Source organism: Danaus plexippus, chromosome 24, assembly GCF_018135715.1.
Source record: "Danaus plexippus chromosome 24, MEX_DaPlex, whole genome shotgun sequence".
In the NCBI taxonomy this organism is placed as follows: Eukaryota; Metazoa; Arthropoda; class Insecta; order Lepidoptera; family Nymphalidae; genus Danaus; species Danaus plexippus.
In genome coordinates, this window is record NC_083552.1 from 1,957,131 (window position 1) to 1,984,114 (window position 26,984).

A 26,984-nucleotide genomic window follows, 5' to 3' on the forward strand; every position below is an offset into this window, starting at 1 on the left:
TTAAGAGATTACATTATTTATTTGTGACAATGCGGATTAAGGAATAGACAGAAAAAAAGTGACGCCGATTATAAACTAGGTAACACAGAACTAATTATACATCTTTGGTAAAATAAACTTTGAAATGTATTAAAATTGTCAATAGTGAAGGTAGATGGCGGTAGTTGTATGTTTATTAATGATTTGAAAAGTGCAAAATACATCTAAACAGTTACTAATCTTAAAATATTATTATAACAGAGTTAATAAGTACGGATTACAAATAAGTATGTATATTATGCTATCGCATACAATGTTTGCAGCAATAAAACTAAATCGACTTTTGGACACTTCAGGGATCATGCGGGTGGAAATAAAATATAAAACATCATTATGAATAATAAAGATTATTGAATTCGTTTTGATCTAGAACATTCTAGAAAAACAAAATGGCGATTATCAATTGTATAATTTAAGTTTATAAAAAACCACTCGTTTCTACTTGGTCGTTTCACAATATAAATTACAGATTACAAAAACTTTTAAATTCACTAATTATAAAAACATTATTATTTTTTTTACTTCCGTAAAAACATCGTCTATAGTCTAGCTTGTCTGTGGATCAGTCTATGAAATGAGAAAATAAATAATTACCAATACATGCACTTAACACCGAGCTAACATTGATCGCTCACTAAAAACAAACGTCTTAATGTATCCAAACTAACGCTCAGTTAAATATTCTCAGATTTCCTCCATACATATTAAATGCCTGTCAATTTTGCACGTCATACATCAAAGGCAACAAGCTCGAATACAAATGCGACTTTCATGTTGAAAAAAACATCCTTTCTATAATCAATCAATCATGATTAACAAGTCATTATATTTACTCCGATTATTACAAAAAAAAAACTTTATTTTCCAATAAATTTTTTTATGTCAGTTTTGCATTAATTTAGTCATGTCCAAGCGAAAAGCGATCGTCCTTAAAACCAGTTCTATCCGGTTCAACCCGGTTCTAACGTTAATAATATTGACATATACCTTTTATGTTATTAATTCTGATAACTGACCAATAATATTTATAATACGGTAAAAATGTTACAGCTTGTAACGAGTGTCTGTCCGGGCGAGACTGGTTTCAGTTTTCATTGAACTGGTTTTATCCGGTTTCTACCGGTTTTACCACAAACCGGATGACTTCCCGCCGGGTGGGTTCCGTACGCGCACTGACGTCTTCGTGTCGAGTCCCTCCATTTCCTCTGGAAATATAGAAGATTTATTAAGCTACAATGTGTCAACAACGACTTGCAAACCTTATTCCGTCTCTCGCTCACTTTGAGAGTAAATTATTTTTTATCGCCCCCATTTTTTTCGCCAGCTGATAGACAACTATAAGTTAGCCTAGATGAATGGAACTACAAATACCTGACATCTTTTGGGGGCGTCGCCCACTCAGGGAAGGCCGTGTTAAAATCAATATATTTTGCAATAATTTATAAAGTAAAATATTTTTTGACTATTATGTTGTTTCCAAGATACAATTTCTTAGATGTTTTTAGGACGGTTTTATAATAAAATGTTAGTATACCAAGAGTGGTTTGTATCTCCGTCAAAACTGAACTTTATTCGTATTAGTATTAAGGTTATATTTCGAATGCGACTCACGGCTGATGGAGAAGGTGGAATTCTGAAGGTTTCTCTGTCCGGGCTCCCTCATCTTCCGGCCGGTGGGCGTGCTGCAGCCGGATACGGAAGTAGCTTCTAGTTTGTGAGATATCTGCAGTTCTGTAATATAGTTGCTATGATCAAATGTTTGTTTCTCAACTATTATAACCATTAGGTTGCTTCATATATTTACTTCAATATTTATATTATCTAGGGTCAGCTGAGAAACATTTTCTTTACTAAATCATCTTTGATAACATAGCTATTCTAGCACATTAAATATAAAATATTGCAAAAACTTTAAGACTATATATGTATAATCCAAGTGGTATGTTTTGTACCTGTGGGAGTCCCGTTAGTGACCCTGGCGGGTGAGGGCAAGTATTCGACCCTTTCCGGTTGCGGCGTGGTGGGTACTTCACCGTACACGTACGGAGAATTTGGTGGTGTGGGTAAGAATTTACCGTAACCTGAAAATTTTTATAAAAATTCTGTTTTAAAATTAAATAATATTAAATTGAATAATATTATAAATTAAATAATTAAAGTATTCAAACAGTACTATCTAATGTAATTGCTAAATAAAACAGTGTCCTTATATAAAGTCATGTAAATTGAAAATTTAAATTACTCTGCACTTATAAAATTCTATTCTACAGTTTCTGCGTGCGAGATCATTAAAGATACTAAGAATCTTCCACGTTTATATTATTAGCAGATAGTTAATTCCTCACCTTCAGCGACCCTAAGGTCACCGTCATCGAGACACACTCGACCGTTCACAATAACGTATTGAGGTCCACCGACCACGCGCTGACCCTAAACAAAGATAAATAAAGATAAATAATACATAATAAATATTTTCTGATAATAAATTTTTTATATATATAGATATAAGATAAATTTGTTACATTTTTCAAGTTTTCTTTAAGCCATTTATGTATATAATCAAAAAGAAGCAAACTAGTGTACATTTTATCAGAAATTCCTATGTAATTTTTATCATTAGTTATGAGACCAGCGTATGATGAACCTCAAATATATTAAAATCTACGGCGTGGTGGTGAGTCGCGGCGGAAATGGTCTTCTCGAGGCGAGGGTCCCAAACGATGACGTCACCGTCCGCGCCCACCGCCACGCGGCCCTTGGACGGTAGGTTGAAGATATTCGCAGCGTTGGTACTCGTCACGGCCACGAAACGACAAGGGTCCATGACACCTGGCGGATAAAACGTACATACTAGTGTATAGAGAGAGGATTTGTGTGTGATGATAATTTAATATGTGATAGTTCAAGCCATTGGTGGATGTAGGAAATAGTATTGGTTTATAGAACGAGCCTTGAGTAACACACGTGATGGTTAACATTCCATGGACTCGTTTTTGGGGGAAATCTGAGACTTATAGGGAATTACTGAAATTTACAATTTTTTTTAATTTTTTTATGATGATGATATGATATATTAAAGCGTTACGTATATTTCAATATTCATCATGACTACGTATCTACTTCTGTCACTAGTACATAGATGGCGCTAGTTCGCTATGTATATATCCTACCAGTGTTGACCGCTTTCTGCCACAGTATAGCCATGCGGTCCTCGACCCCGTTCACGCCGTTAGGTATCTTGGTGAAGTCGTTTTTCCCCAATTCCTTATCTTTTTCATTGAAGGTGCAGTTGTCGCTGGCTATCACTTGGAGGTCGTCGCTGGAACACGAAACAACCGAGATATTAACAAACACAGAAAACGAAGAAATACATCGTTTAAAAGGATTCTACCAGAACTTATTATAACATAACGTGTGACCACGAGACGAAACCTCTCGGCATTCCAAGGATTCACCGTGCGGGTGCCGGGTCCGTCGCGTTGCAGGGAGAGGAGCTTCAACAGTGCCTGGAACTTGCGACCCAGGTGTAGGTTTAAGGGGCCTCTATCTAGCGCGCGTTAAACGCTCACCTCCACTGTCCAAGCTCCTCTCTCTAGCTAACCAAATATGAAACGAACCTACTAGGGCTGCCTTTGACGCACGTTCCAAGAATGAACTGATGTTAGTTCTGGACATGCCCAAGTCTTTTAGTAGGTGGTAGAGAGATTTGGCTATTATACCTCTCGCCCCTACTTCTACCGCGTACAAATTTACAACGAACATATTCTTAGTGAGTTCGTTAAATATCGGCGAATTATATTTGAATAATATTTAATTAATCGTCTTTTTGTCAGCGCTTAATATTTTTCAATACAAAAGCGTTCAGTGCCGAGTGATTTTTTTTCTTGTAAGTGTACTTTAAAACTGTTGATATCAAAGAGGATAGAATTCTATTAATAATAAGTAGAGTATTTTGTCGGGCGTTATATCAACAAGTTTACTGTATTGCATATTATTCTTATTTATCTTCGTCACACAACGCGAGTACTCACTGTGCGAGGGCGTCGATGATGGCTTCCGGTGTGCTGGGGTCGCGGAGTGGCGGGGAGAGGACGTGGGCGGCGGCGTGGCGGAAACACGCGTTCTTGTAGTGCGAGCCTGGCGGGTTATACACTAATGAGACCAACATTGCCTAGCCTGATGGTGATCGGTGAGTTATGAATATAATATATGGTGGGGTGATGTTGTTTTTATTGATTGTTTTCTATATCAAGCATCGGATATTTTTCCACTTCTCCAATGTTTTCACTTGTCCTCAAAATTTTTTCTTCCTTAATTCAAATATTATGGCAAGTTGTCTAACAATTACAAATGTGTACAAGTGCTAAGTCAGTGATATTTCAGTTTAAGGTAAGCTATTTTCTATTCGACGTTATATATATCATATGTTAACTAACAGATTGTTATTTCAGTTTAAAACGTCGATAAATGACCAGCAATGTGACGCCAGCCTCTAAGGCCGGTGCCAGGACAGCAGGTATCAAGTGAGGCGACATAGAATAAATTTGATTATATTTTTTGTCTCTCAAAAATACTCACAAATTTTGCAGATGTCGTTGGACCAGCAATGACTATTTCTGGTCAAAAGACTTTTTTTTTGACCAGCAACGACTATTGTCGGTCGTCAGGACCAATATTGATGTTAGACCAACAATGGCTATCGCGGGACCAACCGAACAAACAAATTCTTACCAATGCCTAACTTACCATCAGTGCCGACCGTCGCGGCCAAAGTTTCACCGAATATTGGATGTTTGGCGACGCGACGCGCGTTACGCAGTGACTGCACGGCGGCGGCAGACATCATGTGTACTATATACAGCGGAGCGTCCATCTGTAGGAGGAATATGAGGGACTTTAATGATAAGATGAGATGAGATAAGTTTTATAGGATAAAGATACAAATAAGTTGTATGAGATGTGTTTTACATCGCGTAAAGTTGGATAAATATATTTTATGAGATAATAACTTAAAAATATATGAGATATTGAGTATGTAGGGGAAATTAAGAAAAATCTGATCAACGATTGCTCTGGTTATATGAGGTGTAGTTATATTGTCATTGACCTGGTTAGCGATGACACAGGCGCGGTTGACGGCCTCGGCCTCGACCTGGTCGTCTCTGGACGCTGCATGACCCTCGGGACCTTTGACCCCAGCTTCCAGCAACTTTTCCGAGTTACGTGCTATAATGCTACCATTTTCCGCGTGCACCTGGAATTAATCATATGACATAGTTGGTTTTTATTCCGAACCCTTATGCATGTACTTTCTAAGAGTTTTAGACACCACGGACAGACGGCGAAGGAAAGCATTAGAAGAAACCTGGACTTATAATTTCAAGTTACAAGTTTGTAATCGCCAATCCGCCTTGAGCAAGCGTGGTGATGAATGCTCTAACCTTCTCCGTGTGAGTAGAGGCCTCTCATCAACGGTCACTTATAGGCTGATGGTGATGATGAGTTAATACACTAAGTAATTTAAACAAATGTCAGTTTTATCGACGTTAATTGAATAATATATATTAATATAATTTTATTACTTAAAAATAGATTTAATCGAAAGAAAAACTACGAAAAATCTTTACGAACTAGACTAAGAATAATTCGTATTACTAATATTGTTTTTTTATTTCAGATGATACTAATATGTTATTTATCTCGTTACCATGGGTAGTGCCTTCAGCTCGGCGCACGCCTCCATCGCCAGGCACATGTTATAGTCATCCAGCATCCAAACGTCTTTGTACGCCATGAACATCTTGAAGGAGTTCACGCCGTGATCGTGCACCAACTGGGAGATCTCCTTCTTAACGGAAGCTGACCACCAAGTCACGCCCACGTGCAACGCGTAATCGCAACACGCCTGGAAAATTATATACACGACAAATAATATTATGAGATCTAAGACTTTCGCGAGATTTATTCATTTATATGAAACTAATATATTTCGGATATATTACGTGGATTTTATTATTTTAAAACTACATAATCCCGACGTTTCGGTTACGTTTCAGTAACCGTGATCACGGGCAGACGAGACGTGTATAATATTATTCTATTATACAAATATTATGAAAATCGCTGTAAAACTCTGATTTAGCACTAATTTATATAATAAAAATGATTATAAAACAGCCTTAATGGGTTAAAACTTGTTTCATTTACAAAACTATCAACAATATAAATACATAGTATATATAAAATCCGTAACCTATTTGAATATACAGCATGTTCTATAAAAAAATAATTAATTAATTAAGTAACAATAACTGTCATAGCCACAAAAACAAGATACACGAGTTTCTGGTTACGGAACTAAAGAACACTTTCGCTAATTTAAATATTTACCGCCATGTGTATGTTAATTTATTTTTTTTGTTTAACTTTGCGTTCACTTTAACTGACGTATTTGAATCAATTATCATATCATTAAGACTTACTCACATGTTTCCTTTAAAAAGTAAATATTTACTTTACTGGCATTGGTGAAAGTGGTCATTACTGTATTGTTAAAGGCAAATATCTATAGCTTTAGATTGATATATTAAAAGTGTAGAAATATATATGCGTGTGTATGTGTGCGTGTGTGTGTGTGTTTTATGCTATATCAATTCGTACCTTATTGTCAGCCTTCTGCCTCCAATTTCCGTAGGCTTCTATCAACGACTGTCCTTTCTGAGGCAGCACAAAGTCAACTGTAATATAAACGAATTAAATTAAAATGCTTCAAAATTACGTACATTATACATTGTGGTTAACAAAAATATATTTGAGTTACTGTAACTAAAGTTTCATGATAATTAATACCATAATAGGTTTACACTAAAAAAAATGCTTATCCAGGATTAGTTGGGAAAAAATTAACACTCAAATAGACACTGTTTTTTGATAGAGGTTCATATCATTTTGCACACACAGACTGATTCAATATGAATATTGTATTTGTATTTGTAGTACAACTCACTGATAGTGGTGGTGCCACCAGCCACGGCTGCTCGTGTGCCTTTATAGAAGTCGTCAGCGGTCTTGGCGCCCATCATCTCTAACTCGAAGTGTGTATGGGGATCGATACCACCAGGCATGACCAGCTTGCCGGTGGCGTCTATGGTGCGAGTCCCACCAGGAATTATTAAATTCCTACCCACTTGCCTGGAGACACATATACGTGTATGTTAGAGATAGTACCTGATTTATAATTTTCTATTATTTTCTTTTTAGATATTTTTAATTAGTACTATTTTCAAATGGTTTAAGGTGACAAACAGTCATAGTATGTGGTTTCCGTCACTTAGAATAACTCTTGGATGATGAGATTTAAGAAAAAAGGGTTTCATATTAAGCGTAACCACAAGTTCGCGTTGTAAAAATACAGGCACTTTTTCATTCATATATCAAGATGCAATCGTGATGGTATTAACAATAAGATTATCTATTTAATATTCCAATTTAGTAGACCAACAGACGATGTCTTGTCATGTCACATATCACAGCCTCCACGGATCTTGCTATGGTTATAATTAACCCTTAATGCAGATGGACTTCTATGATGAATACTTAATTTCGACCAATAAATACACTAACTTACACCGATATAATGTTGCGTGACAATTATTAGATGTTTTTACTTCTCTTATTCAAGTCTGTCTCTGTCTTCACTCAAGCTGTGCAAGCTATCTGATCGAGTGCTAGTCATTTCGAACGCCAATAGTCAAATAGTTAAGATAAAAATAAGTCGTTAAATTTTTCTAATGCAACCTGCATAAAATAAAGTTGCGCAATACTACTAAATATAAAAAAATACGAATTAAGAAATTAATAATATAAAGCCCAATTAGTTGAATAATAATTTCGCGTTATAAGGGATGTTGGGAATTACTCTATATATACTTATAACATGGAATCCGATTTCGAGAGAGTTGTTTGTTACGAACTGTATTTACCTATAGAGTATACATTTTATTTGAGCGTTGCCTGAGCTATTAGTCAGACAACACCCTTTCAAGAAAAATCTTGTTTCAACGACAAGAACGTCTGGTTGATAGTTACTTAGAGTAAGCATTAGTACTTTCAAATCTAAATTCTGATAGCGTGTTTCAGCGGACCCGTAGCGCCATCTATTGATGGAGCGTACAAAGTAAAATATTAGAATATAAAAAAAAAAACAAATTTAATGGCAACATAATTAATAATTTAATGATCGTATTTATAAGAAAAATATTGTGTATAATACAATACATTTTAAAAGGGGCTCGTTAAAATTGCGCTGAGTCACAGGACCATACAAATCACGTTAATTTACCCAATTATAGAAATATTGAGTGAATTGGGGTTAATAGTATACTATAATGGGAATGCGGGGTTTTGATTCAATTTTATTATGAGACGTCGTTAAATAGATCTTTTTTTTTTCATCAAAAACTCCCAATGATTGTTTATTATATCAATTCGTCATGGTTTTTAATAGACGACCTTTTTAAACTATTTTTCGTACTGGCTACTTCATAATTTTGGGACCGTTGTGTTTTAAAAAAGATATATTTTTGTAATATAGTACAAAATATAAAGTCGATGAAAAGTCAGTTTAGTTCAGTATATATATAATAGCAATTATTATAGTCCTTTGTTACATAATGTATTTGTAAGGTATTGATTAGGTAAATAATCTGTAAAGCACTAACTTTTGAAGGTTTATTCGATACTGTAATTTTTTCAAGTTAATCTCAAACTAGTGGCCGGCAGAGTACGTATATGTAAATAAAAAAAATGTCTGTTGCAATGCTTAAATAGTTATTTCTTAAACAGTAATTTATTTTTCGATATATTTAATAATTTCCGCAAGTCTAAAATATTTCTTTCTGTGCCAAGATAAATCTTATAAGATTCGACAGATCGTCATGGGATTACTACTTCAGAGTGCTATGAAATAAAGAATTATATAACAAAAATATAATGAGATCTAACTTTCGCGAGTTTTATTCATTTAAATGAAACTAATACATTTTCGGATATACTACGCGGATTTTATTATTTTAAAACTACATAATCCCGACGTTTCTGTCTGCCCGTGATCACGGTTGCTGAAAAGTAACCGAAACATCGGGATCATGTAGTTTTAAAATAATACAAACCGCGTAGTATATCCGAAAATATATTAGTTTGATTTAACAAAAATATTTTGACTTCGGGCAAAAAAATTTAAAAGGTAGTTGTACCAACATCTAGGCGTATATTTCCGGGTGCACATTATGCATATAATTATTTTTAACCCAACGGAAGTCGCAATTACTTTAGACATGACATGTAAATTATGAATGACGTGTTTAAATAAGGACAACAGGTTTATATATATACATTATTAGAGCATTCTAACTTCTACTTCCACTTATATGAACAATTACCTTTCTATTCAATGTTCGTTACAATAGATTATTCTTCAAAGAATTCATTACTTCACCATTCTCTTCCTATCTGTAGACTGTATGACGTCTCAGAAACAATTCTTGGTGGTAGTTAATAAACATTAATTATGAAGTGTATATTAACCGTTAGAATAATTGTTATGTGACTTTTTTGTTGTAGACATCAAATTATCACATCGTGGAGATCTATCGCATGTCGCATTACAGCCGTAAACAGAGTTAGTCAAGGCCAATGTCTGTGGCGATGGCCTAAATGGGAACTTCAGGCCGAAATTTTGAATATAGATAACTCACTCGGCCCCGCGACGGGACCGAATCTATTAGAACTAGCAGCAATATTTAGGTCGAATAAAAGTGTAATGTATTTACCTCTACAGTCTCGAGATAAGCCGCAGTGCAGTACTAAATATCTGTGGAGTATTCCCACAAATAATGTTAAAGACAATAACACATGCATCTATAATTCTATTCCATAATCTAAATGGCAGCCATAATGGTGATGCCAGTTATGGTTTGCGGATGTTCTTGTTGCCGCATTAGCCGCTTCCTGCGTGCGGGTTGAATACCACCATACTATATTCAAATTTTTTTAATTATTATTAAAAACTATTAAGTTTCTATGAAATATATTTTTTTTATGAAGGTAGAAGCCATATGCATGTTGGTTTAAGATCTATTTTGTGTTATTAGTTACTTTAGACTCATAATCTTTAGATATCTTTTATTAAATTGAATATAAGGTAGCCATTGCCGTGTTTGCATGTTTGTTATTCAATCATGCATAACTGCTAAACCTGTTTGTATATAGTTTTGTATGTACACAGCTATAGTAGAATTTTTTTATCGAGAAGCCCTGAGAAGGACCGCAGCCGTTATTAAAAAAAAACTAGTTAAAAATGAATCACTACCCACTTGTTAGTAAACAGAGTACTGTTTATTCCTATAGTGGAATTGCCATAAACAAATTTAATTTACAAACACGATGCTTTGTTTGTTTGTACATCTGATTAATTTGAATTGTGTTTGAGATTGTTTTGAAACATAATCAATAATTATCTACTATGTTGTTGTTATAATAACTATTTGTACAATTTTATTAATTTTCATGTCAGCCTTGAGATGAAGCCGCAGTGTCAATGTTGAAGCCATAGTTAAATAATAGGATTCCTGTAATATAGCTAGGTAATACGCCGATATTGTAATGCCTAACAATTTTAAGCATTTATCATGATCATCATCATCATCATCAGCCTATAGGAGCCCACTGCTGAGCAAAGGCCTCTTCTAACATAGAGAAGGTTAGAGCATTAATCACCACGCTTGCTCAAGACGGTTTGGCGATTTCAATCTTATAATTTGAAATTATAAGATCAGGTTTCCTCACGATGTTTTACTTCACCGTCTAAGTACTCTTAGAAAGTACATATGACTCGGAAAAGATCACATTGGTTGCCAGGTTTCGAACCCGCGCCCTCACGTATGAGAAACGGGGCTTTAACCTCCAGGCCACCACGACGTTTATAGTTTACATTCAATTAATATTAAGAATAAATTGCTTTTAAAGAACTCAATAAATATATTAACGAAGATTTATTTCAATTTTTTTTTTTTTTATTATTCCTTGAAACTAAGGCAACACCTGGTGCAATTCGGAAAGCCTTATATGAGTGTATCATTATAAGAGAAAAATCTGAATACAGGTTAAAATACACACGTGAAAATTAGACATATTAATTAAAGAATCGGTTAAATAAATAAAAACATTATAATTATTATATGCTGTATTTTTTTTTTTTTTTAAATATGATTTGAGTTTGTGTAAGACAAAAATAGATGTTATGACTTATGGTAGTTAATACTTAATTCGCAGCGTTTGTGTGACGAGTCACGCGATTTTATCACGGTATACCGCGGTTATTTCTAACTGTCTTGTACTACTAGACTTCTTGTATGAGGAAGTTCAGATATTTGATGGCATATTTCTGATAGGATAGAAAATACACTAAATTATCACGAAATTTATCGTTATGTACATCATACGAATATATATATATATATATATATATATATATATATTATATCGGAGTTTATTGAGTCAGTCCTACATGATTAAAATTTAAGAACTTTTATAATAATTTATCTACGAATTAATAGAGCCTTTACAAAGAAATGTTTTTCCGTAAAAATCTTTAGTTACGTTGTTGGTTGCGTGCGAAAAATGGGATTAAAGTGGTGTCGCAATTGGAACTAGGTCGTTGATTAACCTTAAAAAGTCTGTGAACGTGTCTGGGTTTTTGGTGTGCTCGTTGTGGTGATCTAAATTTTACTGTTATTACTAAAACAGATTATAAAATAAATATATGTATATGTAAAAAAAACAATATCAGAAAACTCTATTGAAAAATCTGTCTTGGTTAAAAATTATGTTAATGAAGTATGTTTTTCTTTTGAATGCGTAGCAAATAATTATTTTCTCATAGTGTGATTTTATATAATTTAAGACAAAAAAAATTCAAAATTATAAAATATGGTATTTGATAATAAATAAAAACAAAAAAAAAATGAAATTAACCCATCACATAAAGTTATGTACAATTTTCAAGAAGTAATTATAATAAAGTTTTTTACTATAAAAATATTAAATTCTTGACATAAGTCACTTGTATGCCAGGTTAAAAAAAAGGTGTAAGTATATAACGATCTATTTAGGTCTGTCACTCTTCGCAAAAACTACTTAACGCATTATGATGAAACTACTAATGTAGCGTACATATCAGAATAAGACGAACCATAACAACCCAAAACTCCGAAAGTTCCCGCGAGATTAATGCATAACAGTTGTATTTTAAATGATGCCACGTGACATAGACTAAAAATTTTGTTACTAGTCATAAACAGCACAAATCACTATACATTAAAAGATGAGTCGTATTTCAAATTACACGAGGACGAAGTCGCAGGCATTACAAGTATATATGTGTACATATTATATTATTTAATTCGATAATCGCTATAAGACTATAAATAAAAGTTTAATTAGATTGTGTTAGAAACCTCATTCTTTGTGCAAAAATCTTGCTAGCGTGATCCAGGATTTCATAAATCCGTACTAGCGCCATCTATTGGTGTAACTAAAAACTATCTCCTACAATACATTTTATATCGGTATTGGCACTTAAATTAAATGACAAGATGTCCTACTCTGGTGTATAATTAGGGTCAATAATTAAATGCTACGTTTGTTGCATTAGTGAGAACATTTTGAGTCATATTTACCATGACTCATATATACTTTTTATGTATTCTGATTATGTACTCTGTTTGATATAAAAATAGATCATACTTAGTCCGTTTGATACAAATTATAATACAAGTTTTAAGTTAGTGTTAAATTATGTCTAAGAAGGAATTTAAATTAAACTCGTTACGCACAGTATCCTTAGTATGGGTTGCATAGAAAACTAAGCACAGACAGCTTGCACTTTTACTTTCATGTATCCATTTCGATTTATACTATGTTAATTAGAAGTTGTTGTTTGTTTGTTAGTAACACAATAACTGCGGAACTGATTTAAATACATATAAAAGTAAAAGTTAAATATATAAGTAGAAATATTTATATCTGCTTGTTTTATTTATGTCACGGTGACATATGAATGACCTAGTTTAGGGTGTTAAGTGTAGGAAACCTCAAAAGCAACAAATACAGTGTACAGTTTAACTGCTGAGTTTAATACTTACTAAATTGACTTAACTAAATAAAGATGGATTTAATTCTACCCATATTATTGATTGATTTGGCAAACGATACTACTCATAATGGATGTACGTTGCTGTTTTCCGTAAAAAGTACTGAACGTATTTTAACGAAACCTTACGATGATGCAGATTTAACATCAGAATAATACATAGGCTTTAATTTGTTAAGCAATTTCCTGTTCTTCATACTAGAATAGTCCATAATAGATTTTATTGTCAAAGGCGGTAGATGATGATGTTAGTTGAATACCGTTAATAATTTGGAAAACTCCAAGTATATAGTCGTGTGCAAAATTTAGTTAATAATGAAAGTTAACGTAAACCATACTATGGAACGTATATGGAAAGTGTTTAGAGGTTTATCCACCGCGCTGGTCCAATGTGGTTTGGTGGTTAATATCATAAAATTTCACTCGAGATGTGTCTAGTTTTCTCATAGTAAAATAGAAATTTCCTTACAGAAAATCTCTAAATTCATAAAACCTATAGCAGTGTATAACACTATTGACTGATAAAATTAATTACAGCGTAATGATCGGTAATATTGTTAAACACTACTTAAAAACCGATATAAAAAACTTATTTCTAATCTGATAAACGACTAAGTGGTTGGTAAAGAATAAATACAATTGAGTTTTAACTAATTACAAATCAATATATATTTTTTCAAGTACTCAAAAAAAAATTAACTGCTATTGAATAATTTATTCCATGAAACCATTAAAAGTGCTCAAGTTCTATAAATTTTCATTATATATGATCCTTTATGAGATCGTTAATTTTAACTAAAATCGGATAAATGTGAAATGGGTACTTAAACTTCTTATTAATATTAATTATTGAGAGGAATGGCTGATGAAACCTTCGAATAATCGATTTTCACTTTTAATTCTATTGAAATACAATATTTTTTTAAATAAAAATTATTTAATTCAGTCCTTCAAACTATTATATGCTTCTCAGTGTGAAAATACAATGACGTGTATTAATAATATATACAATATCAACAAATATCTTCTTCACATTAATCTATTAAGAGTTTATTTTAATAGAAGACCATCAATCATTATAATGTGTAAATTGAGATTAATTTAGACGAACGTAAAAAGATACAAGCAAAGAAAGTCACTGAGAATAATGTTGTGGAGAAATTGATTTAACAAAAGCCATTTTAGAAGGCTTTAATTTGAATATAATCTATAAAATATAAAAAATATTATACACTTAAGGCTTAACCAAATGTATTAAGTGAATCATCGTATAGCTATATCGGCGTTCATATGATAATTCAGTCATTTACAGTACTAAAATATTGTATGTATTAACGAAAGTTAGAAGAAAATTTAGACAGTTAAAAAAGACCATAATTATTGATGAAAAGTCTTCTACATATTTAATTTATAGACCAATTCAAGAACACAACTGTTTTATCAAAATCGTCACAGCAAAATCTTATAATACTCACTTGATGACACCATCTTCGATGTAAACATCAGCGTCTTCCATCCCATCAGCATTCACGATACAGCCATTTTTGATGAGGAGACGGTTTTGGGAGCTCTGACGAACAAACATACAGTATATATATTATGACATTTTTAATCTGCACAGTGAATATTTATCTGAAGAAATCTGTTTGGTAATTAAGTTTTTATTGGACAATAACACTGTTTCTATTAAAAGAAATCGCGGACAGGCACTTAGGTAATTATCGATCGGGAAATTACTGTATAACATAACAGTCACTTTTCACTGTTTTATAATTACAAATAAACGACTGTTTAGACTTGTGTGGTTTAATTAAATCCTTATACTGATAATTTTATTAAAATTAAGAAGATTTTGTATATAACACAAAGTACTCCGAAACTGTATTATGCTGAGACTATTTTAGTATTTCCTCAATAAAATTTAATTTTCCACGAAATATATCATCTGTAAGTGCTGAATCAATAGTACGTCTGATTATAAATAAATCCCAAAGATAATTAAATTAAAGACCAAAAGTAAAATTAATATAAAGAAAATGAAAAATTTGTAAAAGAAAAAAAAATTATTAAAATAAATAATACATAATCCTTAAAATCCAATTTCCAATTGGTAATTATTTATATAAACAAAGAAAATAGCGTATAGCGGCTAGATTTAGCACTAACATTTGTCCTCTTGCAAGGGCAGTACCAAATTTGGAACACACTAAAACCAAAATGTTATAAATTAAAAACTTAATAAGTTCATAATAATGAATAATCTCACTTTAATATTAATACCGGATACTGATTGTGAGGCCATTTGGCAATACAATGTAAAATTAATATTTACGAGCGACGTATCTTAGCCGCGTCTTGTTTGGTACTGAAAATGCTAAGACTAAAATAGAATGCACTCCCTCGAGTTACAGCGACACGTAGATGGTGTGAAACATGTACTGACAAACACATTTGGGAAAGTGACTTTTTTACTACTATTTATGAAAGATCTCATCGTGTTCTCTTGATTTTTTTGTACAGATCGATTTTGTATATAACATAACCTAAACAATTTTATGTACTTCAATAAAAAGTAACAAACAATTAATTGTATAAGGAACAAAGTAAGAAAGATATACTAAATTATTGTTCTGTATATGTTTCAATTAATATAATTAATGTTATTATGCTCGGGTGTGTCACCCAATTAGTTAGAATGGTTTTTTTTTGGAATTTGTTAAAATACTTTATTTGCTGGTCGCAAATCCTAGACTTATCGTACTTCATCATCATCAGCCTATAAGTGCTCATCGCTGAGCAAAGGTCTCTTCTTAAATGGAGAAGGTTAGAGCATTAATCACCACGCTTGGTCAAGGCGGATTGGCGATTTCAAACTTATAATTTGAAATAACAATTCCAGGTTTCCCCACGATGTTTTGCCATGCACTGTCTGTCAATGGTGTCTCTTAAAAAGTATATGTAATTCGGAAAAACTAAATTGTACTTTCCAGGTTTCAAACCCGCACCCTCATGCACGAGAGGCAGGCCTTTAACGTCCAGGCCACCACGACTTAGACTCGCATAATTCTTTCACATATAGACTTAAAACAAACAATAAATTTAAACTTATATAAACTTTTAATAAGGAATGACATCCTTTTAATATAAGCCAAACATATGACATGTATATATAAATCTCATGGTAGTTTTATGAACATTATGAACTTTCATAGCCTCATAGTTTTTTCTTTAGAACAATCGTCACAAGTCTAAAACGAACGCGGTTGCGGCAGCTAGAAGCATCCTCTTATTCTGAACAATATCTTTTGTTTAAAGCATGCGTATGCTTCAACGGCTCTCAAAAGGAAGGTAGACTAGGCTTTATTATTAAGAAAATAATGGGATACCCAGTGGTTACAATGCTCGCCTTACTTATGTTCCACAGCTTCGATTCCCGGTTATGTTTGTATAAATACATCTCGCTTTTCAACGTATCATTAGAAAGTTATGTATAAAGTATTGCCTAGTAGTTAAATTTAAAACACCAAGACTGCATTGTAAAAATGACAATTAAAACTAATTTATCATATCTTTTTAATTAATAGTTTTTTAATTAATTTATTAAGTTCATATTTTTTTTTAATAAAAATGCTCTATACATATATACAAATATATTATGTAAAGTTGATTAATGAAATCGCTGCCATTAATGGAAGTATTTTTTAATATAACGTCTTATTTGCTACATAACATTAAACTTTAAAGGTTATCAAAGTAAATAAATTATCTTAATACCTACATACATAATAATATGAACACTGATCTAGTAGAATACTCTGTGTTTCCTAAGTAAAACTAGGTATAGTTTATCTACAAGGGTATTTTTTTTGAAAAGATATTTTGACATAACTGTACACTAAACATAATTATACTTGGTTATCTTTTTGTTCAGAGTTATATATATAATAAAAAACAAAAAATACGCAACTGAGATATATATGACGTAAGCAATTTCTTCCTGACGTATGTATGTGTATCTGTTTGTTTACACGTATCCGGAAAACATCCCGAGATAAAAGAAACTCACGAGATTGCTACTGTTGTATGCGACATGCGACAAAAATTTTAATGATTCCATTGTTCTTGATGTTACAAACATATATGTATACTTTATTTTATTAAAAATTATATATTATGAGTCAATACATCGAATATATATAAATATATATAAAGAGAGAGAGAGAGACTGTATGTTAATAGCAGTGTTTTGAGACTTTATTTCTATTATATATATATATATATATATATATATATATATATTCTACAGTGTACTGCATTAATTTTGATAAATATAAATTTGAAGATGAAATATAAAATAAGCATATAAACAAGAAATAACTTAAGAACAAAATAAATCGATTAAGTCAGTCATGAACATAAGTTGTATAGATGTAACAAAATAAGGAATCCATTACTTGTAGTATTTCTCTTGTAATATCATGAAGTGATAACTCTTATTAACGTTATCTGTTTCGTCTTCATCTGATAAAAACTTATACTACGTGAAAATGACACAAATGTGTATCAGTTTTAACGTGAGATAATTTTTACGATATATACGTATGTAACTATATATAAATATATATATATATATATAGCGTGTGTAATTTCTTTCTAAATAGAAAATCGATTCTTTTCATACTCCAAAAATTAATGTGCAGTGAAGATCTATATTAAAATAATCTTATTATAGATGAAACAGAAGTTTTCTTATGCTAACATCTCCTTGGTTTTGCTTGCGTTAATATATACTGTATTTACTATGAAAATTTATGCATTTCTGTCCTTTTTTTAAATACGTAACACAAATTTGACAGGTACAATAAATGATTTCAATATTGAACGTACAAAATAAATATGCTATGTATTTTAAAGGATGCGTTTATTAAATTGATGTGAAGGTATTGCGGAGGGGGCTCAAGGTGAATGACAGGAGAGCTCTCGATGCGTACGAACAGCTAGACAGACCATATATGATTGTGTTACTAAGAATTTATATATAACTTATGCTGTACTGAAAGTTACTTTTATCATACGTGTTATATATTTGAATTTCTCAAAGCAGGTACATGCTATTTATAGGTTAATAAATTATATTAAAAAAAAAACGTTTTTTTTTAGCATAATTCCAAAATAGGTTCTAAACTTGGTCGTATTTGGCATTTATTAAAAATCTTTGGAAGTATACGAATATTTTTTATATTTACTAATATTTAATTATATAAAATTCAGTATTTTTACAGATTTTTTTTATTAAATTTTTGGAAGAAACTTCGTATGAATCTAGAAGTATTTCAATATGTTAAGATAACAATCGGTAGTTTTTGAGAAAGTCCTTCATAGACATACATATATATATTAAAAGTTTTAGTACATTATATCAAATGAATAGTCATTCTCTCAAGAGCTGATTTATCTTATCTTTTATCTTTTATCGAGTCAGTCGTCAGATAAAATTAACTGGACACAAATATAATATAGTATTATCCTTCGCTATTTCTTTCACACTCGATATTAATTGCGAATAGAATTTTTTTTTTTTTTATTAACTTCAAATAAAGATTTATTTTTTGATCTAAATGTTGTTTAAACACATAGTATTTAACATTTTTTTTATATTTATCAAATAAGTATTTTGTAAACATTATTAGGTATACCTATATTACTAATTCGATTTGCGCTTATTGCAATATGTTTGTCATTCACAGATTAAACCAAGAACAATATTTAATTCCCCGCTAATCTTATCGAGATGTCGCATATACTTAAAACGGGACGTACAAGTATGACACAATATTTGTACATACAGTCGCTTAGGTAACTTACCGTCTAATGACTATGTTAAATAATGACAGAAAATATACCAAAAAAATACATGCGTACTAAGTTGATGTAGTATGTATGTAAAACTAATTAAATTTGCAAAAACTGTTACGTGAATGATAGCCGTTAGAGTGGTGCTGTATTGAAAAACCCGTGAGTCATAAATAGGGTGAATAATGAATGAAGTAATTATGGAGTTTGCCGCAAAAGTTATGGAACAGTCTGGCTGGTCCCCCATAGATACCATGAAGTGATTCGGGCTTTCTTAATGTTAGCGTAATGGCCGTTGCGGGGTCTTAATTACAGCCATGGAGTGATTTATGAGTGACATGAAATATTTATTTATATAATAAAAAACAAAAAGTTCTATTAAAAAGATAAAAGATTGAATCGAAAAATAGGAATTACAGATATTGCTGTACATGGAAAATTTTCATTGTTTCTTAAAGTCATTAATTTTAAATCATTCTCTTAAGCTATACACAATGTAAACTTTGTACACCATGCGTTTCTTAATACGATACCATATGCGTTTCACACATGGCGTAGTCATGTGGACTAAGGTCATGTCGCTTTTGTAACACAGCCTTGGGGCTCATGACAATAAACACACTAAGTTCAGCCAATGTGGACATACACTGCTCTATACATTCCGTGTATACACTAAGCGTTTGATTGTTTGCCCGTAATGCACATAATGGGTCATTGTAAAACCTCTTTAGAAATGAATTAATCTTATGGCAATCTTTTTTTTAAATTGTTTGACCAATTTTAATGTAACTTAAATGTATAAAGGTTTTAAAATCACAACCCTCCGTTACAACGTACGTAATTCAATATCATGATTTTACTATCGCAAATATATACACAGCCTTCATAATGGACTCCAACAGCACTCAAAGGCCAGGGCCACGTTTCTATTTGATTGAACGTAAAAAAAAAGACGAATTTTCATATACATTGCAGAAGAAAATTATTATTTTCCTAGAATGTTAACAAGAAAGTTTTGCTTGTATTACTCCATTGTTTTTGATGCAAATACAACTCTTACTTTTCTGTTCTAGATGAAGCGAATCTTTGCTATTGTACCACTCCGGACGTTCACCTTGCTTGCATGTGTTTTTCTGACATTGCGATAATTATCGTCAATTCACATGTTTCCTATAAGAGTATTACCAAGCGTGGGAGAGCATTTGAACATTTGAGCGTTTTGCTATAACGTCATTCATCGTCATATTTATATTTGTTACGCCAGTATCAAGAAGCATATTATTAAAATTGGCAACACGAATTTGGTATTTTGTAATCATTTTTATTCAATTATATCATTATATTGCTGTTGTAATTTTTGCATTTCATATATGACATATCAAAGTTGATTTTCCAAGTAATTAAAATACGAATTCCGAATAATTTTACATATTTTATTAAGTCATGCGAAAGGGATGCTTTTGTTCTGCTTATGTTTCAGCGAAAATGAACGAGAGCGAGGTCTTTGGACGCAAACAACGAGAACACTAATTATGTTGAAGTTACACTTTACAGTAGGTACCAGGTACGCAGAATGTTTCGCTGCGATAAGGAGGAACAATATGAATAAATGAAATAACAGGTCATTCACCTCGAGGTACATCAAAGGATTGAGGAATATGAATTATAAAGTAATGTGTAATAGCTTTGTATGTTTCTTATTCAGTTAGTGTCGAAAGAATTGGTTCTGAAGCCACGTCTAATAACACGTGGAGCGATGTTTATTAACAAACTGGAGATCGTTATATCTATTTATAATATAATGACGAGTACTTCGGTGACGAAATGCATTTACTGTACCCAATGTTTTTGTCAGCAAATAAAATAAATATAAACACCAGGAGACAATGTACATAGTACGGATGTATAATAAAATGAAGCCCTCATGGCAAAGTTATGCGGTTAGGAAGTTGTCATTTTAATATGACTTAAATTATTTTTAAATATTTTGCCAAAATATCTGAACATGGCAGGCCTTTATTATTACATTTTGTTTTAACTTTTCTACAAACGATCATTTTATGACCACATTTTGTTACAATTTTCATTAAATATTGCATACTGTAGGAGTTGCGGGTAGTTGGATAAATAGGATGACATAAAAGTCTATGTTTCCGGAACATTAGCAAGTGTCTGCGTGCTGGTCGTTTTGAGACGACGTCAATATGTAATTTTTGTTAAGATCATTGTTACAAAGGAGAGTTTTTTAATACCATAAGTGTTTCCTTTACGGTTGCGTGTAATAAAAAAAATTGATCCACTAAATAAAAATGTAAGTTTAGATGTGGGATATGAAACCATGTTACTTTCCTGACATGCCCACCTTTTTCATAGAAATAGTTTTTTTGATTGATAGGGTAGTTGCAATTTGTTAATATGCACAAAGATTTCGTGTCAAATTCACTTCATGGAAATAAAAGTTATTTCCGTTTGTTAAAGAGTCATAGAAAAAGGTTTTGAAGGTAGGATTCTTAGACCATTTGCTATGCTTTCACCCGGGCGGCTTAAAGCACTGTTTTCACTGGAACGCCTTTTACTAACACGCTTGCTGTGAGTATTTCCACAATAACCCACATAATCACAATTGAGTACGTCAGTTGGCCTATTATCCAGGGCTAGGAACCACTGAATCCTGATAAAGGCCCATTTTGCCAAGTCATTTGGATTCCAGAACTTCCTAACCACAAAGAGCTATAAAGTGTTGACCAAAAGGCGCTATGAGGTGCGACTTCTGTCTGGCACTTACGAAAATACTATTCTATTTCTCAAATGATGGGAATGGTATCAGTTGATAAATCTGGTCAATCAAACTGTTTGTGGATAAGTCGTGTATTAGTTAAGTCCTACATTAAGGAAAATATGGAAATTCTTTAATATTTAGGTTTGTTTAGCTAGAGCATTTTTGGATAATCTAATTCTTTTACAGTAAAAGTTCATTGAAGACAAGTTAATCTACTTTAAGAATCTGTCTGTTTGCTCGTCCGACGGACACACTTCAAATAGGGCGTAGTCTTATGTTATAGGACTTTTGAGGTGACGGGTCTCTTGAACTGCGGTAATTGCGAAATTACGCGTTTTTAAGAACATATTTGTTTTATTTAAATGAATACTCCCGAAAGTCTTAGATTCTCTTGATGCGTATGAGTAAAATAATATCAAATATATTGTTGACTTGTGAGATATAATGTTAAGTGTATTTATATAACAAGGGACCATATTCATGTAATAATGCTTTTATATCAGAAGCAATTGGAGCAAAGAAAAAAGTCAAACAAAATGAAAATCTTTATAGAAGATTTCACAAACACAATTGTTTTCTTGCGATTCATCTTACTCGTTACGACTTTGGATACTATCGTAACTAATTCTAAGTGATTAATGTCCGTTTTCTAAAGCTTTCTAATATAGATAAATTACTTATTACAATTATTTGATTATTTTATTTATCTTAAGTTAAGTTAAACACATTCTGTTCATGAACATGACGTCTGTATGCTTTCAAATTTGGATCTACAATACATAAGAAGCGTTGCTAGATTACCATTCAATGAGCTACGTTAATAATATATTGAGCAAGGATTAACAAATGAAAACTCTTAACGCTCCGTTTGCAGTGTGATGTCAACTTGGACTAAGGATACCTACTGAAAATTAAAGAAAAAAATACAAAAAAATATAAGTTATGCTTGAAAATAGTTAATTCATATAATTTATAATGTTAAACAAACAAGCACACTCAATAAAATATATCTATTAATAAGATGTATGTACAATATTGATTTTTATTCTTACCTTGACGTACATACGTGTATGGTTTCATTAAATTAATATTATTGCAAACAAAATCAATAAGTATAAGTAAATTTCAAATACAACTTTATTAAAACACCTAACTGTACCTAATACGCTTTAGTTTCCAAAACATATTTTGACCTTGATGAAGATTTCGACTGTTAATATAAAAAGAAAACTTCGTAAAAATCAATAGTTTTTTTGAAATCTACGCAAATTAAATGTTTATTACAAAAAGCGCCATCTATTGTGTTTGGATTGCGAATTATTTGCCATCCATGGAATTAGAGATATGAGTGTAAATAGTTAGTCGAGAAATGCATCTCGTAGGACCGGTTTCGATCACTTTCATCCAGACACGCCGAATAAAGAAATCATTTCTAACGACTATAATCTAGTGTTAATGACATAGACTTAACGTCGATACTATACGTTAGTCTGTTTAACTTGATATATGCAGCACATCGATTAAATGTTTGATTCGAAATTTGACTAAATTTGCTCATATTATGCATCTAAAAACTTATTCCAAGTCAACGTGAGGTTTTTATCTAGTGTGGTGTGTATTGATTGAAAATGTCTCTCAATCCTAGCTGTGCAGATTCCGGGGTGGAGGGTGAGAGCGGGGGGGGGGGGTAGGCTGGAGCGATATCGATTTTTTGTCTACATCTGAAACTGCTACCTGACCTCATCTGAACTGAGTCTGATTATAACTGTACGTTTATTTTGTTTAATTCAGAGATAAATTTAACGTTAAATTATATTATACCTATGTTTTTTTTTCAATATACATATTTATTATTTATTGATGAGAATATCTATATGTTTACTTATGTAATTATTTACATAAGTAAAGATATAGGAAATCACTGGAAATACCCGTGCATTTTATTTATGAATGTCCGATATAGGCATGTATAGTTTTTACTCTTGTCTTCTTTAGAGTCCATCACAGCCTTACAATATTAGCAATGCCTTTGGTATGCATGGACTCATTATTTATTTTACGTTTTTATGTTTAATGAAATACCAATATGCTTCGTACATAGTAAATCTGTGAGACATATATTATTTAAACTATTAGTAATCTAATTCTCAATCTTTAAATATATATATGTAATTACGTGTTTGTTAAAATATACTATTATTACTATAAGAATATAAGCAATATAATTAAATATGCAATTCAAAAATCAACAACAGATCAGTACTAGCAAAAATCGAAACAATACATTTTAAACTCTATTACAATAAAATTTGTGTATATATTTTAATGGCAGGTTGTTTTCAAGGAACCGGTATAAATGTAAGCGACTCAACTATAAATCATCGTTTACAGCCCTTTGTAACTCTCGGCTTTTAAAATAGAATTTAACTTGGTATTAAGTTTTTAGATGCTTTCTTGAGAAATGAATCTTTACACGCAGTGACGTGATTAAAATTAATTCATAATATTATTCAGTACGAAATATATATTGTAAGTTACCTGCCCAAATGTATTTTCTAATGTTGGATATTAGTAATACGTAGGAAAGACTTGCAAACAAAACTGAGTTATCTATGCCGTGTTGATAATATAGTTGTTATGTAAGTCCCTAACGATGGAAAACGAAGATTTTTATGCTAACCATATATCATACTACTTAGGATCGCTTCAATACATATACGATTGGCGTTTCGTTAATACATGTGGTAAGATTTATCACTGAACCGAACACTTATGATAAGCATACGGGTGTTGAGATATAAAATCATCGTTCAATAAATTTATATTAAGTGATCTTACGTAATATCGATAAAATGCACACACTATAATAATATATAATACAATATATCCGATTCTGTTTTATTCTGAATTCTGATGTGATTTTTAAATGTTATAATTTTATATTGAATTTTTAATAATCTCTGGATTAATCAATAAACTTTTTATTTATGAAAAACAATATTATAAATTAAAGCTTCAAGCGCTTAACGCATACAAAAAACAAGCTATTTGTAAATAAATTTATGTATTTTTTTGAAATTTCTCAAAGCGTTATATTGATGTACCCACATTTTGCATTTTTTAAAGATAAATAGATACGGACTATTTTAACATTTATCAATGTCTTTGTTATAAACTGTGCTTAAATAATGTTATTATTACTATAACGGTTAAATTTAATTAAAACTTAACAACTTAACTCCCCTCCAGAGATCTTATCTAACGTTATTCACTCGGAGTACGTTAGGCTTTGGCGCGTTTTGAAAAAAATATATACGAATATATACTTAATAAAATTAACATAATCATTACTTCAGAGATTTATAGTTAATGTTTTAATTTTAGATTCCTTTTAAGAAAGAAATAATATATACATGTATATGTTCGATATAATTCGGTAACATATTATAAAGTCATAGGTTTTGGATGAAAATAATATTACTTTAACTTATAGATACATTAAAAGTTTTATCACAATTTGTTTAATTGTCAAGCGTTAATTAATAACAGACGTGCACACATCTAATAAAAAAAATATTATTAAAATTGGATTAATACAGTAGAGATTGTCTATGGTTATTTTTGTTTTAGAATAAAGTTACTGATATATTGTGGGTGAGACAGACACTTAGATTTCGTTTCATGTCAGTCAACGGCTCATATGGTGACGATATTAAAAAAACAGATCGTATTACAAACAAATGAGAGTTTATCTAAGCCCGTCTGAACTTAACTTACATAAGATTAAGCAAATAATCTTCCTTCACTATTAAAATATATTAACATATTATTACTTACATACAATAATTTAATTATTTTTAAATAATTCATGTACGTTCACGTCTATCGGGTACATAACATAATATGATTCAATCAATAAGAATTAGAGACAGATAATTAGTAATAGCTATATTTTAGTCACAGCTTGTAAAGGTTTGTACAGCGGTATGTTTGTTTATGGCATAATAGTATAAATCATCTATAGTATGTTTATATCTATGGTCCTCTCTTAACCATTTGCTATAATTCGATCTCCTTAAGCCACATCACCATTGCGCATGTCACGTAATGTTGCCAACCTAGACCCTTGCGAGGATTTTATCGGGTCGTTCACCTTACATACCCTTCCTTTTTTTATTAATATTATAAGAAATTAACTTTGTGTCCATGAAATCACGACGAACCACATGTAACTTAACACGCAACTTAATTGTTAACGTATAAAAGACAACACATAATCCATTGTATGCAAATTACTTTAAATAAATTCGGCTAACCGTTTGATTATTTAGCTGATTGTTTCCAGAATTTAAAATTAATGTAAATTTTGAATAACTGCTACAGAATTACAATGGTGACATCTATTTTAAGGTGAATAAAACATTTTTATAGATTACACATCGATTTTTCTTTTGCAGCAGTTAAATACATTAATTGTCATAAAAAGATTTGTTTTATAAATACCTCCCATTTAGCGTCAAAAAAAAAAACATCACAATCACTGATAAGCCGGCCGTCATGCTATGATAATGTTTAAAATATTACGTATTTAACATTTATAACATTATATTTAACATATATCTACATTTATAACATAATCTTCGCACGAAGTCCCGGCTGGAAACCTAATTTTGTACAAAATTAGGTCACACCTATCCCGAGGGATAGACGAACGTAACGTAACGAAACATGGTCTCAATAGAAAAGTAATGGAGATGTATTGGTTAGCTAACAAAAAAGTTAAACTTATTAATAACTAGATATATTATTATGTTTGCAAAAACAACAGGTTCAAGAAAACCGTTACTTACCTGTAAATGTATCGGAACCTTTTTGACTGGTGCGCTGGCCATTTTCACTAAAATCCGAAAAAAGTATGCACTAAACACGAATGTTTATTTATAAAATGTGTAGGCGGTCACGCTGTTAGATTTTCTCGAAGACGATAGCCGGAACACAAGGAAAATGGTTGATATACATCCACTCAAATCAACCTAACGAATACTGATTATTTTCAATGATCACTATACACTTCCCTCCAATACGCATGTCTTTAAATATTGT

General features: G+C 31.6%; 1 protein-coding gene across 2 annotated transcripts; it reads right to left on the reverse strand.

Annotated features, from left to right (window-relative positions):
- Positions 1-26,943, reverse strand: LOC116775874 (dihydropyrimidinase). Of its 2 annotated transcripts, none has more exons than XM_061524315.1 (14): positions 26,732-26,943; positions 14,725-14,819; positions 7,046-7,230; positions 6,700-6,776; positions 5,747-5,944; positions 5,147-5,293; positions 4,786-4,912; positions 4,071-4,176; positions 3,210-3,358; positions 2,684-2,868; positions 2,385-2,469; positions 1,992-2,120; positions 1,651-1,770; positions 1-1,244 (listed from the first exon to the last, which is right to left on the reverse strand). In XM_061524315.1, the coding sequence occupies exons 1-14, from the start codon at positions 26,771-26,773 to the stop codon at positions 1,165-1,167; spliced, it is 1,725 nt and encodes a 574-aa protein (XP_061380299.1). In that variant the 5' UTR covers positions 26,774-26,943; the 3' UTR covers positions 1-1,164. The 2 variants fall into 2 exon arrangements, with proteins under 2 accessions (XP_061380299.1, XP_061380300.1); XM_061524316.1 differs by lacking the exon at positions 26,732-26,943 and adding an exon at positions 15,516-15,614.
- Between the last annotated feature and the right edge of the window lie 41 nt (positions 26,944-26,984).